The sequence below is a fragment of the Rhinolophus hipposideros genome, assembly GCF_964194185.1.
Source record: "Rhinolophus hipposideros genome assembly, chromosome: 21".
Classification (NCBI taxonomy): Eukaryota; Metazoa; Chordata; class Mammalia; order Chiroptera; family Rhinolophidae; genus Rhinolophus; species Rhinolophus hipposideros.
Genome location: NC_138067.1, coordinates 10,187,355 through 10,201,597, shown reverse-complemented (window position 1 = coordinate 10,201,597; position 14,243 = coordinate 10,187,355). Strand labels below are relative to the sequence as shown.

The 14,243-nt window shown below is 55.2% G+C and overlaps 1 protein-coding gene across 4 annotated transcripts in view; it reads right to left on the bottom strand.

The window, feature by feature from the left end:
• The window catches only part of ADGRG1 (adhesion G protein-coupled receptor G1), a 38,341-nt gene that overhangs the window by 5,098 nt on the left and 19,000 nt on the right, over nucleotides 1-14,243 (bottom strand). For all 4 annotated transcript variants that reach the window (XM_081031330.1, XM_081031329.1, XM_081031327.1 and 1 more), the window contains 10 exons: nucleotides 7,104-7,202; nucleotides 6,144-6,566; nucleotides 5,430-5,562; nucleotides 4,670-4,817; nucleotides 3,774-3,905; nucleotides 3,311-3,427; nucleotides 3,040-3,085; nucleotides 2,682-2,785; nucleotides 1,813-1,931; nucleotides 110-378 (listed from right to left, as the gene is read on the bottom strand). In XM_081031330.1, coding sequence (XP_080887456.1) covers nucleotides 110-378; nucleotides 1,813-1,931; nucleotides 2,682-2,785; nucleotides 3,040-3,085; nucleotides 3,311-3,427; nucleotides 3,774-3,905; nucleotides 4,670-4,817; nucleotides 5,430-5,562; nucleotides 6,144-6,566; nucleotides 7,104-7,167 — 1,555 coding nt within the window. In that variant the 5' untranslated portion in view covers nucleotides 7,168-7,202. The remainder of the gene's footprint in view (nucleotides 1-109; nucleotides 379-1,812; nucleotides 1,932-2,681; nucleotides 2,786-3,039; nucleotides 3,086-3,310; nucleotides 3,428-3,773; nucleotides 3,906-4,669; nucleotides 4,818-5,429; nucleotides 5,563-6,143; nucleotides 6,567-7,103; nucleotides 7,203-14,243) is intronic.

Genomic DNA, 14,243 nt, shown 5'->3' with positions numbered 1-14,243 from the left:
CAGTGAGGGAGTCGTCAGAGAGGTAGTTGGAGAAACAGAACTAGGTGTCCGTGTTTTGCCAGAAGCTAAGGCTGGTCTGGGGGCCCACCTCCACCTTCCATCAACTTACCCCAGCCCACAATGCTCAGCTTGAGCAGGTAGTTGGGGACATAGGTGCCAAAGACCTCAACCACAAGTTGGTAGAGGTTGTAGCCCTCGAGGCCCATCCAGGAGAGGCAGGCGAGCAGGGAGAAGTGCAGGAAGATGGCGCTGGCACGGCAGCCAGCCTCAGAGCCTGTCAGGGCCACCGGCTCACTGAGCAGGAAGCTCACATCCAGCAGGAAGACAGCCAGCAGCAGGTTCATGTGCACCTTGATGGTGTAATCCCGAGGCTTCCTCCTGAATCGGATGGGGGGACGGGAGGGGGCAGGGTCACCCTGGCGACCAGTGAGGAAAGCTGGGTGGGTGACCTCCTCCTCCAGGCAGCCTTCCCAGACTTCTCTCTCTCTCTCTCTCTCTCTCTCTCTCTCTCTCTCTCTCTCTCTCTCTCCCCCTATCCTATTCCTGCCTTGTGCACCTACTGTGTGCCCAGCACCCACGGACTTGGGCACTGTGTTCACATTTAACAGCAACCGTAGGCAGACAGTCACCATAAGCAACGAGATGCTCCCAAAGTCAGAGGGGAAAGACTGGGTTTGTTGCTGGCTTGGAGAATCCACGCCACGCATAGTCTGTGTCTGCCTGTCTGTCTGCACAACTATGCATCAGAGAGTCTGAGTGTAGGGCATGTGTGTCTGTCTTTAGGTTTGCAAGTCTGTGTGTGTACATCTCAGCCCACCCCCATCCCAGGACTCTACCTGATCCAGGGCACCATCGGCCTCTCCTTCCTGTTCCCAACCACCCCAGCTGTGCTCTGCCCACCCCACACCCCCTCCTCCTCATCAAGGACAGTGAGCAGACGCCGGGTATCCCACAAAACCAAGGGTGTCTTCCCTCCACCCAAACAGGCCCAGGCCCTGACTGCGGGTGGACCTCCATGTAGGCCAAGCCCAGCACTGACCATCCAGACCCCTAAAAAAAACAGCAAGTCTCATGATGGGTGAAGGCGCGCCTCAGGCCACCAAAGGTTTCCCATGGGGCTCCTTCTTCCTCAAGGCACCCAAATGACTGGGTGACAAGCCTCCGTGGGGTGGAGGGGTGTCAACCTCAAATGGCTGCAGGACCAGGCCTCAAAACGGACACCAGAGAATGTGCAGCTGGAGAGCTGCCGAGGCTCTGTTGTCCATAGTGGCCACGGCCACGCGGCTCCAGTAACAGCCAGCCTGCCTGAGCTCAAGCCTCTGTCACTTTCTTGCTATGTGACCTCAGGCGAGTCACTTACCCTCTCTGGGCACTTTCATAGGGCCCTAGTGAGGAGGAGCCACGATCGTGCGTGGAAAGTACTTAGAACAGTGTATGGCACGTGGGAAGCTCACGTCAGCGTTACCCATTATCATTCTTAGCGTCATATTAAATGTGTCCCCAGTGGTATCAATCTGATTATTCAAAGGCAGAAATCTAGATTCTTATGTCAACTCTCCCAACTCTCAATTACACTTCCCGTTTTTAGTTGATAAAATTGGTCAATGCTGTTACCCAAACACCACAGATCTGAGAAGGAAATGCAGCCCCCAGGAGCAAGCTGACTGTACCTCCATGGCACCCACAACCACACACACATTTCAGGGTCAGTCGGGCCAGTCTCCAGGGCGGGTCCCCATGGTGGTAGTGTCCTGGCCTGGGGACCTGGAATGGAGGCTCTCCCTCCCGACTCCTCCCCGTCCCAGGCCCTACCTGGAGCAGAGGTAGGCGGCGATGGTGAGGACACAGGCCAAGGCGGAGATGACGCAGCCCACGTAGGAGAGGAGGGTCAGGTAATGCTTGTGCACAGCTTCGACCTCCACAGAGGCCACCTGGGTCCACGAGATAGGTCAGGGCTGGCCTCAGCAGCCCCTGTGGCCTCACCTCACCTGTGGTCCCTGGGTGGGCCTCGGGAGTCGATGAACCATCTCCCCCAACTGAGCCACCTGTGGCCCCATGAATGCTTTTTTCTGGAGGGGGGTCTACAGCTTTCACCACATTCTCCAATGGGTCCCTGACCCCCAAATGTCAAGAACCCTCACCAGACAATCCCTCTTCTATCCTGGCACTAGTTATTTTTCTACAACATTCCACACAGGAATAAGTTTCCTGGGAGGGAAGGAGCACTCACTCCCAAGGAGAGGTGAAGGGCACTCCAGTCCCTCAGATGCTGGGTTCTAAGGTTTGGGGAATATAAACCAGGACACAAAGCTTCTGAGATCTCCGGGACACTGACGCCCACCCTAGGGTCTCCCTAATGGGCTTCAGTACCCACTCGAGGGCTCATTAGAAACACACCCCCGCCTTATAGAATCAGAATCCTAGGTAAGGCCAGGAATCTGCATTTTTATCAGGTGCCAAAACGTGGGAATCAACAGCAAGGGCTCTTTTACTTATTAGCTGTGTGACGTAGAGTCAATTGCTTAACCTCTCTGAGCCTCAGTTACCTTACCTATAAAATGGGACAACAGGAGCCCCATTAAGGGTTGTTGTGAGGCATGAATGACATACTATGGGAAAGTGACTGGCACACAGCAAGAACTCAGCCTGCAGTATGGCTACTGGGCGGGAAGAGGACTCACCATCAGCACTGCAAAGTAGGTCAGGTGGTTGCAGAGGCAGGATGTCTGTGTCTCTCTCCTGATGGTCTCACACCCAGCATTGCTCCAGCTCCCCAGGCTGCTCACTGAGGAGGGGATAGCATGGGGCTCTGATCAAGCCCAGTTCCCCAGGACCCCACTGTACCCCACCCTCAAAATGAGTGACTGTGTCACTCTTCTGAGCCTTGGCTCCACCTGGCAGATTGGTCTTCTGCCATCATTCCCTCTTCAAAGCCCACTTTTCTCCATGAAGCCCTCCTCAATTAACCCCATTTCCCCCACCCTCCAGACCCACTTTCCCCTCCAGATACCTGCCCAACGCAGACCCTTCCACACTCACATGCCGGGTCTTCAACCCAGAATACACACTGCAGAGTCACATTCTTCTGTAGGGGCAAGAAGGGAAAGTGGATCCCATTACACTTCACCCCTTCATGGCCCGGTTTGAGGAAGTCAGTGTCAGGCCACCACCCCATTTAGACCCAACTGGCTGGTGCCCTCAGATAGTCAATCATTTTGTTAAAGACGAGGGATTCAGAAGACAGGGGGTGGAAAGGAGAACATGGCCAAATGGGGACCCTCGTCTCCTTGGTTGGTTTGCTTACACTCACCGGCTGTGGCTGGTGCTGGAAGGTAAGCACCACAGGCTCCGAGAGGTTGGCTACTTTGGTGTTTGGCACGACGATACCCAAGACCTTCTCACCCAAGACTTGGCTGGAATTCTTGTCCTAGACAGAGGGATGGGGGAGGAGAGTAAGGAGGGGACTCAGCGCTGAGAAGAAAGGCCCAGAAGCCCCTAGGCTCTCTAGACTCCTGTCTCTCCCCAGCACATTGCTCTGACATGCTGAGTCTTCCCCTGAAAATAATTATTGCACGTGGAGTCATTTACACTGTAGTGAGAACAATACTATTCAGACATTTCCCGGGAAGATTTACTTATTGAGGTCCTATTTCTGACTCTACAAGAAAGGCTTTTTCTCCTGGAGGAGGAGCCAGGCTCCGTGCCTGGCTTCCATGTCTGTCAGACAGACCCTGCTTCTCCCAGGGGAGTGCATGAGGATGAGGGCTCCATACCTGGAACAGGGCTTGACTGCTGAAGTCTACCAGGAGGAGTCTCTTTTCAGCCTCCTCCCTCCGGCCTTTGGTCTTTTGGAAGAGCACACGGGGCAGCAGCACTGAGTACTCCAGGATTTCGCTCTGCTCCTCCTGCAGACCAGAGTCCCCTTAGGGCTCAGCCAGAGGTGAGCCCATAGATCCCCTCCATTCCCCCCCACCCCACCACACACACACCTTCCTGGATGCTGCAGGAGGTGGGCTTAGAGATGGCAGCATCAAACTCAAATGCCTATGGGGCCATCTGGAAGTTCTCTCTAGCCAGCCCCACCCCCCATTCTCTGGTGTCTGTTTTGAGGCCTGGTCCTGTGGGCATTTGAGTTTGATGCAGCCATCTCTAAGCCCAGCTCCTGCAGGAAGCCATGCCTCTCACAACAGCCCTTCTCACCCCTCCTTTTTTGGTATTAGCACTGGCTGGGGAGCCTTGCGGTTAGAGCCCAGGGCCTCAAGGGTAAACAGGCCTGGGTGAATCACATGGTATTTTCTTGTCTGGGCTTCAGACACCAACTCCACCTATTAGCGTACTGGTGTGGTGGGATATGAGGGCATTGTGGGTGATTCCCTGCTAACCAGGCCCACTCATGGGGCAGTGTCAAAACGGAAGTGCATGCACAGGCATTTTGGGGTCCGTCTGCTGTTCACACAGTGTGCCGCAGGAGCAGCTGGTGCAGGGAGCAGGTCTATCCACCACTGTGCCAGGAAGGGTCCTCAGTGCCACAGGGTAGCCACTAATAGAGGGTATTCGCTGGGCCTGAGGCTTGTCAGCACACGTCTGGCTCCAGGAGGCATGGGAGAGGGGAATGCTCACAGCCTCCACATCTGCTCACGCCCTGGCCCGCCAGATCCTGACCCCTGACCTCCTGCCGGGAGTGGATGTGCAGGTCCTGGAGACCAGCTGTGGGCTGGAGCTTCCACACTGTGGCGTTGACCCGGTCCTCTTCAAAGGACACCATGTCCCCCGCGAACCTCACGGAGGTCAGCTTCGACTCCAAGCTCTGCAGTCTCCTGGCAAGGGGGAGAGAGGATGGGTGACTTCCGGGGAGGGGACCCAGGGGTGAAGGAAGGCAGACAGGAAAAGGGGAGACTCAGGAAAGAGGGAGATGAGAGAGGGGACAGAGGGTCAGGGGAGAGACGAGAGCAGGCAAGAGAGAAAAACAGCGTGATGAAAGCTGGACAGAGAGAGTGACCCGCAGGAAGGAGAGAGGAAGCTGAAACATCCGGACAAACAGAAAAGGAGAGGGGACAGGGCGGGGGGTATCCTGGGCCTAGTTCCCCCTGGACTGATTCACTCTGTGGTCATGGAACAGCCCTACCCATCTCTGGGCCTCAGTCTGCTGAGCTCTAAAATGGGCTCATCATTTCTCCTTTATTGGTGAGGACAGAGTTTGGGTATAATATCCTGGGATGGCAGGAGTGACATTTATCTATACTGACTCAGGCAGATGTGGGAATTGGCCTGCAGGCGGTATCTCAATTCCTCCAGGAAGAGATGGAAAGATAAGAACATCCCAGCCCTGGAAAACACCTCCACAGGGCCTCCCATTCCGGTCCCCAACCTGCTGAGGTCTAGGTCTGGGGTATACTCCTCCCCACCTGCACCCTGGGAGCCTCACTCACTGGCCAGCAGGGGTAGTTGAGGGCCTCCTTGAGTTCTTCCGAGGGTGCTTCAGAAGCTGGTTGAGCAGCTGGAGGTCCCGTTTCAGCTCACATATGTCCATCGAAGCATTGTGGGAGGCCTTCCGGGGAGGATCTGCATGGGGGGTGAGGGACAGACAGACCTACCTAAGGTGCCTGGCTGAGGGACCATGCCACACTCATGATCCTCCCATTTAATCCTCCCATGACTCTGAAAACTTCCATCTGCATGTGTGGAAGAGGAAACTGAGGCTCCAAGAAGTGGAATGAACTCCCTCAAGGTCACTCAGAGCCACCAGGAGGAGGCTCTGCCTTGTGGAACCTCCAGCAGGGACAAACAATCTATGAAAATGCTGACGAAGCAGAGTTTTTCCCCTGGCTCCTGACATCCAGTCCCATCTTTCCATTCTTTTTGCTCCCACCTTGTTCAGACTTCATCCTCCTTCACCTGGACCTTCCCTGCATCTTCTGGATGGACTTTGCCCCTCTACCTGTACCCCTACCTTCACACAAACCTTCCACACCTTGGATCACACTCTCCCCCTCCTCAGACACTTTCAGGGGCTTCCCATTACTTGTGAATAAAGTGTGTGCAGACATTCAGACCCCATCCACTTTCAAGCCTGCCTCACGATCTGCCTTCCCTGCCTCCAGGCCTTTGCCCAAGCTGTTCCTCCTGCCTAGAAGTAGCCTTACTGTGGAAGGAGAAGGTGAAGCCGGTAGCACTCGGCAGGCTGGTGTTCTTGGGGCTCCACCAGGAGCTGACAGAGGTGGCAAGCAGTGGGGGGCCCTGGGCCAGGCTCTCTTCCTGGTGTCGGAAGCACAGGAGACCATGGGCTTGTTCACTCAGTAAGAAGTCGTTCTTGCCATAGCGAAGGTGCAATTTCCCAGCATGGCGGTTCCAGTAGAGGCAGAAGTGGTAGAGGCCCCTGGGGTCAGGGAAAAATCGGGAAGCTGGGGAGTCTGTAGGGAAGGGGGCATAGATGGTGAGGGCTGCCTCGGAGTTCTTGATGGAGATGTATAGCTCTGACGTCTGCTCATAATGGAGGGTGCTCTTCTGCGTCTGGTTTCGCTGGCCACAGAAGCGGAAGTCTTCCCGGAAGGCCCCGCCATGGGCACCTGAGAAGGCAGAGACTGCAGATGGGACTCTAGGCAGGTGCTAGTCAAGGGCATGGAAGGGGGCAGACCCTGGACCGCTGGGCACAGGAACCCAGCGCCTGCGACCCACACAGATTTCGAGGACTTATACCTCAAAGGAGCTACAAAAAAATGTGTCTACCACCCTGTTCAAAAACTATTGGCTTAACCATATGAAAAAACTCAAGATTAATAATGATTTCAAAGGCAAAAAATTTTAATGGCAATAAGGTATTTAATGAGGCCATGTCTGCCATAGACAGTTGTGCAGGCTGTGCACTGCACAAGTATGTTCTGGCTACAGAGGTGAGTAGGGCCGTAACCCAAGCTGTGCACTGGAGGGCTGCATCTGCCAGGAAAAGGTGGGTTTTTTTCCTCTTTTCTCCAAGGTACCGCCCACTTTCTAAGCTATGTCTACAGGCCTCTGCCTGACCAAAGGGATTACTGGCAGTTGTCCTAGAAATGGAGCCATTTTAACATAAGTCACAACAGTTCTAGGGAACCCCCAGGAAAGCCTACCTTGAACCAGGAGGAGCAGACCCAGCAGGAGCAGTGCTGTCTGCAGCAGCACTTGGGCAGCCATCTTCCTCCTCGGAAGTCACCCTGAGAAGTCACTGCCTGAAAGAGACCAGGAGTGTTAGCCAGGGGCCTGCCCACAGGGTGGTTGGGCCAGCCTTGCAGAGGAGGAGGCCAGGGTAGTATGTGGCATGTGAAGTGGGGAGACACGTGTGGAAACAGCCCGTGGACCTCCCCAGAGCTGCCAGAGGCTGAGCATCAAGAGGTTGTGGCCATCCAGAGGCTGGTTGAGTTCAAGTCCGGGCTCCATCTCTCGCTTGCCACATGACCCTGTGTAAGCTGTGGGAAATGAAGCCAGTATGAGTACCTCCCTTTGGACCCAGCAGTGATACGGTAATCTTAGCTAGAATTGGTGGGGAAGGCTCCACAGCACCACCTGGAACCCCTCCAGGCCTGGAGGAGACGCAGGAAAAAGGGGGCTTTCAGGAGTCTCCCCAAGGAACCTCACCATCATCATCCCTGAGAGCCAGCTCAGAGTACACCTCCTTCAGGAAGCCTTCCTCAATCCCCTCTGCGGTTAATCCTGGCCTCTTTCGGTTTCCACCACTGGCCAGGGGCCCCTCCGTTAGCCTCCCGGGGTGGTGTAGGATGGTGCATTCCCTCCTTGGCCAGCCAGAGAGCTTTCTCCTGATCCATCTCTGTGGACAGGGTCTAGTGCACAGAGCTGTTGCTAGACCAAGCAAGGCTGGGTGGGTAAACAGATGAAAGAAATGGAGTGAAGGATCAGCGCACCCACGGCGCCCTCTACAGGGGTCGGGGGAAAGCGCGCTTCACATCATGACCATCAGAGGGAGCCAATTCCCAGGGCACTGGGCAGCTGGAAACATTGCTGGTCGTCGGGGTTGGCAGGGAGACACTCAGCCACGGACTAAGTTGGGGAAGGCCCAGCGACCTTCACCTCCACCCCCAACCCGGTGTAGAGGGGGCATTTCTGACCCCACCATCCTCTATTAGCTGAGCTCTTTCTGCTACTCTGTGCTGACCCACCTCACCCCCATACCCGTATGAATCCTCAATCCAACCCTGTGAAGTGGGCCTTACTGTTGACCCATTTCACAGATAGGGAACTTGAGGTCCATGAGGTTAAATGACTTGCCAAAGATTACTCCAGAGGTCAGGATCTTCTCCTGCCTGGTCAGAAGTGTAGTGTCTGGCAGGGAACCTGCGTGCCTGGCACTCATAGAGATGCCAGGTGGCTTTGTGGCCCTAGCCACTGCCAGCTGGGTGGTGACAGACATGAAATGGCATCCTCATCCTGTGGGGAACTGCATATGGTTGTGGTGACAGATGCAATCATCTGCCACAAGCCAGACGAAGGGAAGCTTGGCCACCTAAGGGCACACAAGGAGTCTGAGTTTCGGAGAAACGAAGGAGGGGTTCTAGGAAGAGGTAGCTTTTGGATGGACTATTTGAGGGCAGTGTTAAAGGGAGGAGTGGCTCAGGCAGGAGTTCAGGGCCAGGCCTTCCCCAAACTAACCTGGCCCTTTCAAGCTAGAGCCACTCTCCTGTGTCCCACCATGTACAATGGAACCCCAATTTCTTGGGCCTATCAGTCCAATCATTGGTCCTTTGGGCTCATCATCCTGCCTTGATAGCATCACAGGGCCCCTTAGAAGAGGGATGTGAAAGTGTTTTAGGGAATGGCGACTGTTTCCTAGGTTGTGATTTTCAAGGTTTCACTCTGAGGCCTCTCTGAGCATACTGACTCCTTTTGAAACCGCCTCCAGCCATCCTAGGCCGGCAGAAGGAAACCCAGCATCCGGGGAGAGAAGGGTCCTTCCTGGACCCTTGTTTCCTTCTCCTTTCTGCCAGTCTCTGTCGCTGTCTACCTCTGATCCCCAATGCAAATTTCACTTCCTCCAGGCAGCCCTCCTTGCTGTGACCACTGTTCTACCTTTGTGAATTCATAGTTCACAGATCACTATGAGAATCTTGCCCAAATTTCCCATTTTATGGCATCTGGATTTGAGGCCCAGAGAAGGCCAATGAGTTCCTGACATCACACAGCAAGCAAGGATGGAGCTGGCCAGCGTCCCTGTGTCTCTCTGGCCCCCTGACCTTTAAATTGAGCTAGCACTGTCAGTAGATAAGGCCCCGGGTGAGAGCAGAATCACCTGCTTTGAATGAGCCCTCCTGGATTGGCCTTTGAGAGCAAAAAGGCAGGTACAGGGAGTGAGCTCCCTATTACTGGAGAAGCACAAGCGAGGCTGCACCACTGTGGGAGGGACACAGAGAAGGAAGGGACCAGATGCACGACCCTCACACTTCCTGGTTCACCCCCACTCTACCCTGGCTGTTTGGACAGCCACTCCAAGGTGGACAACTCTGTCCCCATTGGCATTCTTGGGATTTGAGGGGGAGGAGCTGCTGACTTCCTTTAATCCATCCTTAGTGGAGTAGACTCATTCCCCCACTCACTAGCTGTGTGTCTTTGGGCTAGTTACTCACCCTCTCTGGACTTTTAAATTCCTATTTCCTCATCTGTAAACAGGAATGAAAAAACAAGCCCACCTCAAGGGTCATTATGAGAATTAAATGAATTGATACCTATAAAGGACTTAGGGCCATGCATGTGTTAGGTGCCATAGGTGTCAGGTGTCCGCTAAATATCTCTGGATACTTTCCGACCAGCTCATGCCTGCCCCTACTCACCCCTCAGGCCTGTCACAGGCCCCTACTGCTTTGCCTCCCCTCCCACCCTCCATGCCCAGCCCACATGGCCTTCACAGCCAGCTCAACTTCCAGAGCACTTTGACGGGAAATTCTTAGAGCATGAAACTTCCTTTCCGGGAGAGCAATGGGAAGACTCAAACCCCACCCTGAAAAGTGCTCCTTGCAGCCTGGACCTGAGGCTGTCCTCAGAACCCGTTGAGACAGACTGGGGACAAGGAGAAGATTCCAACCCAGATGGGGCAGGGGGCGGGTGCCGTCCTGCTTGTCCACTTGGCATTTCCCCCACCCCCACCCCCAAGATACCCTTTCCCCTGCTCATCTCACTGCCTCCTCCTCCCTCCCTCACTCCATCACTGCCCATGACCAGGGAACCACACCTCCCCTACCCTGCCGTACACATATCTGTCACCCCACGCATCCCACTCAGAAGGCGCCGTCAGTGTCCACTCTCCCAGCACCTCTAGCATGGCTACAGAATACCCTGGTATTCTGCAGCTGGGTGCCCCCACCTGGCTCAGTCAGGAAGGAGGGGGTCTGTGTTCTGACGGCTGAACCCTATGTGTGAACCTCCACATGGACCACACAGACAGAACCTCGTCCCTGGTCTCTGGGGCTGTGGACCCAAAGAGCTGGAAGGGCCTTGGCCATCAATATTCTTAGAACCAACCACTGGCCCCCCAGGCCAGACCCTCATCAACCTCACGCAGCACCGGCCAGAGCTGGGACGCAGCTGAGAAGGGCATTCTCACACAGCACCTGCCTGTCACGTGAAATCTACCGAGCCACCCAGCAAAGCTGGTCCTAATGCTTTGCCATTTTACACATGAGGAAACTGAGGCTAGGAAAGGGCTATCTCTTCCATGATCCCCACAGGTGGAGTCAAGACACAGCCCTGGGACTTACTCTAGAGAACTCCTTGCAGACATGGTGCTGGCAAGTCCTCAAGAGGCACACTCCCCTGGCTTGAGAATCCCCAAAGAAAAGGAGAAGAATGGGGGGCAGCCAACACCACAAGTGGTGTGGATAATTCCATCCTGGGACAGCGAGTTTGGGGGCTGAGCCCCCAGGGGGCCCCCACCCCCCAGCCTCCTTCCCACATCAGGCGCCATGACCTCAGGCTTTCCGTAAACACACACAGAGAACAGAACAGTCCGACCCAGCTTGACACAATGGGGGCCACTATCATGAGGCCCCCAAGGAGCCAGGCAGAGCAGAGCGTAACCAGAGCTTGTCTGAGCTGGGCCCAGGAGAAGGGGCTCTGGCTATAGCTTAGGCCCAGCCCTGCCCATCTTCGTGGTGGGGAGGGGGCAATGGGCAAGAAACCCACAGCTCACTTTCTCCCTCCGGGCCTGAGTCACTTCCTCTGCCAACCGTGTACGGCGAGTCACTCCAGTGCAGGCTCCTGGAAAACCCATTTCCTCTGAGGATGAAGGTGGAAGTTGAGTGGACAGGACATGGGCGGCTCTGGAGTTAACCCCTTCCCAGGCAGGCGCCTCTCCAGGAAGGCGCCCCGGACCTGGTCCCCCACTCCTTTCCTTCTCCTTCCCTTTACACACACTGTGGACCACAAAAGCATCCACCCCACCTCCAGAATGTCCCTTTGCCTGGAATGCCTTCCCTATCCCTGTGATAATTCAACTTATCTTCTAAGAGTCACTTAAGACACACACTCCCCTTGAAGTTTTACCTAACTTCCCATTTCCCATCAGAATTAACTTCCAAATCCTGAGGTTGGGGGGTACCATGGCCTACATTCAATCCTATATGCCTGCCTCCATTGTCACAAGGTGTCACAAACCTGCCTGTGGGTCAGAACCTCGCAGGGAGTTGACTAAAATGCATTTTCCTGGGCTCCACGCACTTAGGATAGGATGCCGCAGGTCTGGGGTGGAACTGGGGAGCTGGTTTTAACAAGCGTCCCGCTAATTGACACTCTGCAGGCCTGGGAACGATTGGGTTACAAGCCTGGAATAACACCCATAGCCCTGCATTACAGAGACAGTCAGAGAGGGATGGGGTCTGGCCCAGGATCGCTCAGCTGGTACATGGCAGAGCCTGGACCAGGGGCCAGGGCAGCCTGTGTCCCACGGAGCCTCTTCTCAACCCCGTGATGAGGACGTGTGGTGCTGTCTGTGGTTCACCTAGCTCTTGGTAGGGTTCAGGAACCTGGCAGAGGCCTCCCAAAGCACAGTTGGCAGAAGGAGGGTGTGGGTGGTGGTGAGAAGGGAGCCACGGAGACAGGGATCCCCAGTGGGTGTTCTAGTGTGAGCCTGGTCTTGGGGGCTCCTGCCTCCTGGGGGCAGAGGGAGAGGACCCAGCTCAGCTTTCCTGCTCCAGCCCAGGTCCTCAGCTGCTCTCCAGTGGGGGAGTGGGGGACAACATCAAGCTGCTGGTGACTCCCTTTGAGCCCTGGGCAGAGGGCCTTAGGAAGGAAGGGTTTGGCCCAGGAGAGGGACAGGAAGAGGGGTGAGTGAGGGTGACAGTGACACCTTGACAGAGTAAGCATGTGTGAGTGTGAACATGGGTGCGTGTGTGTGTGTGTGTGTGTGTATGTGTGTGTGTGTGTGTGTGCAGGGAAGCAGAGGGGAGAAAGACAGAAGGCTGGGACTGGGGGCAGGCTGGCTCTGAAGAGGAGGAAGAGAGGAGCTGCTCAGACAGGCCCCAAAGGCCAGCTGGGGAAGGCACGCTGGAACCTCTCACAGGTGTTTCCTCTACGCGGGGTGTGGTGGGGGGCTGAGAGGACCCTCCACCAGCAGTTTCCCAACTATTTGATAAAAGTTAGTCTTACTTAGAAATACCACGGACCCAGCAAGTCAAAGAAGGTGCCCCTGTCAGCCTCGGGTGGGACCCAGGGCCACACCCCACTCCCAGCCCACAGCTCCTGGGAGCACAGCTTGAAAACACTGAGCTACTCTTTCTTCCCTCTGTTCCCACTCACAAACGGGGTGACTGAGGCCCAAGCTAGGTGACCATATAGAGCTCCCCCCAGGAAGGGTGACCTGGTATCATTGGGGGAAGCAGAGTGACTTCAGGTTTCAGGAATTTTTCTACAATAAAGGAGAATAAAAATTAAGTGAGCAGCCTGTCCCCAGAGACTGCCAAGACCTGTGCACTCACTGCCCAGGGGTGAGTTTCACATTCTTGCACCAGACCGGCTGGACGGCCGCCCCTGCCAGCATGGCCTCACCTCCCCACAGCTTCTGGTCCAGCCAAGTCCTTGGGCCACAACTCCCCCTGCATGCCCAGACAGGCCTTGGCCCTGCAGGAGACGGAGAAGGGGAGAAGTGGGACGCTAGCGCCAGTTACACAGAGCCGCCCACCCTGCAGCCTGCTTTCTCTGGAACCGAAGTGTTTGCTGAAGAGGCCTCGGTGAGGCCAACATCTAGTCACCCAACCAGAGATGAGCCTGGGCTTGAGTGTTCCCACCTCCAAGCCTTCGCACACACTGGGACACCAACCTCACGACATGGCTGTGAGGGTCCCAAAGCCCTGAGCCTCCGGCCTCCACACCCGGCCACACAGTCCCTGACAGAACAGCAGATGGTGGTGCGAGTGAACAGGGGTCTCTCTGGCATGGGGAAAAGGACCCTGAAATCCCAGGAGAGGAGGGGAAGTCAGCAGCCATTGAACAAGTGTTCCATTCGTGCCTGGCATCTGTCAAAGCACTTCCACAAATTATCGCTCAATCTTCATTCTAACTCTGTGAAGCAAATGCTATTATATCGCTACTTTAAAGATAAGGAAAGTCAAGTCCAAAGAGATTGAATGATGCCCAAGATCTCATAGCAAGACAGCAGCCAAGCCAGGACTCCAGTCAACCTTCAAGCCCACGTTTTAGGCCATTATAGTCTCCGGAGCCCCTTCCCTTCTCCGGGACTGTCACCCTGACTTTACCCTGAGGTAACTCATCAGAGCACTTTCTAAGAAGGACTACTTCCCAAGTTAGAGAAATACTGCAGGCCTTACATGGTCTTGTGTTAATTAGCACATCAAAGGCTCTGATGTTAAGTCCCGTAGCAAGAAAATCCACAGAGCTTGGCTGGCTTTAGTTTCCCAGCAGTGTGGTAGTACATCTTCCTGTGCACGGACATCAGGTATCAACAGGAAAATAAACTCTCAGAAATCTTGACTACACAGATATGAAGGCTGTCAGCATCCGCTCTCCCCGCCTCCAGCCCCCTCCCCTCTGAGCTGTCCCAGAGGCCATTAGCTCGCACAAGATGGGCTCCAAGAGCCATTTAGGCTATGATGATCCCTAGGGCAACTCATCATCATCCTTGACACTTCCAGGCAAGAGGTCCCCGGGGAGCCTGGGGTGTACTCGGCCCCATCCCACCTCCCTGCGACCAGCAGCTTAGGGAAAGGGCACTGCCAGCCCTGTCCCCAGGTTGGCCATTCCATTAAAGTCAA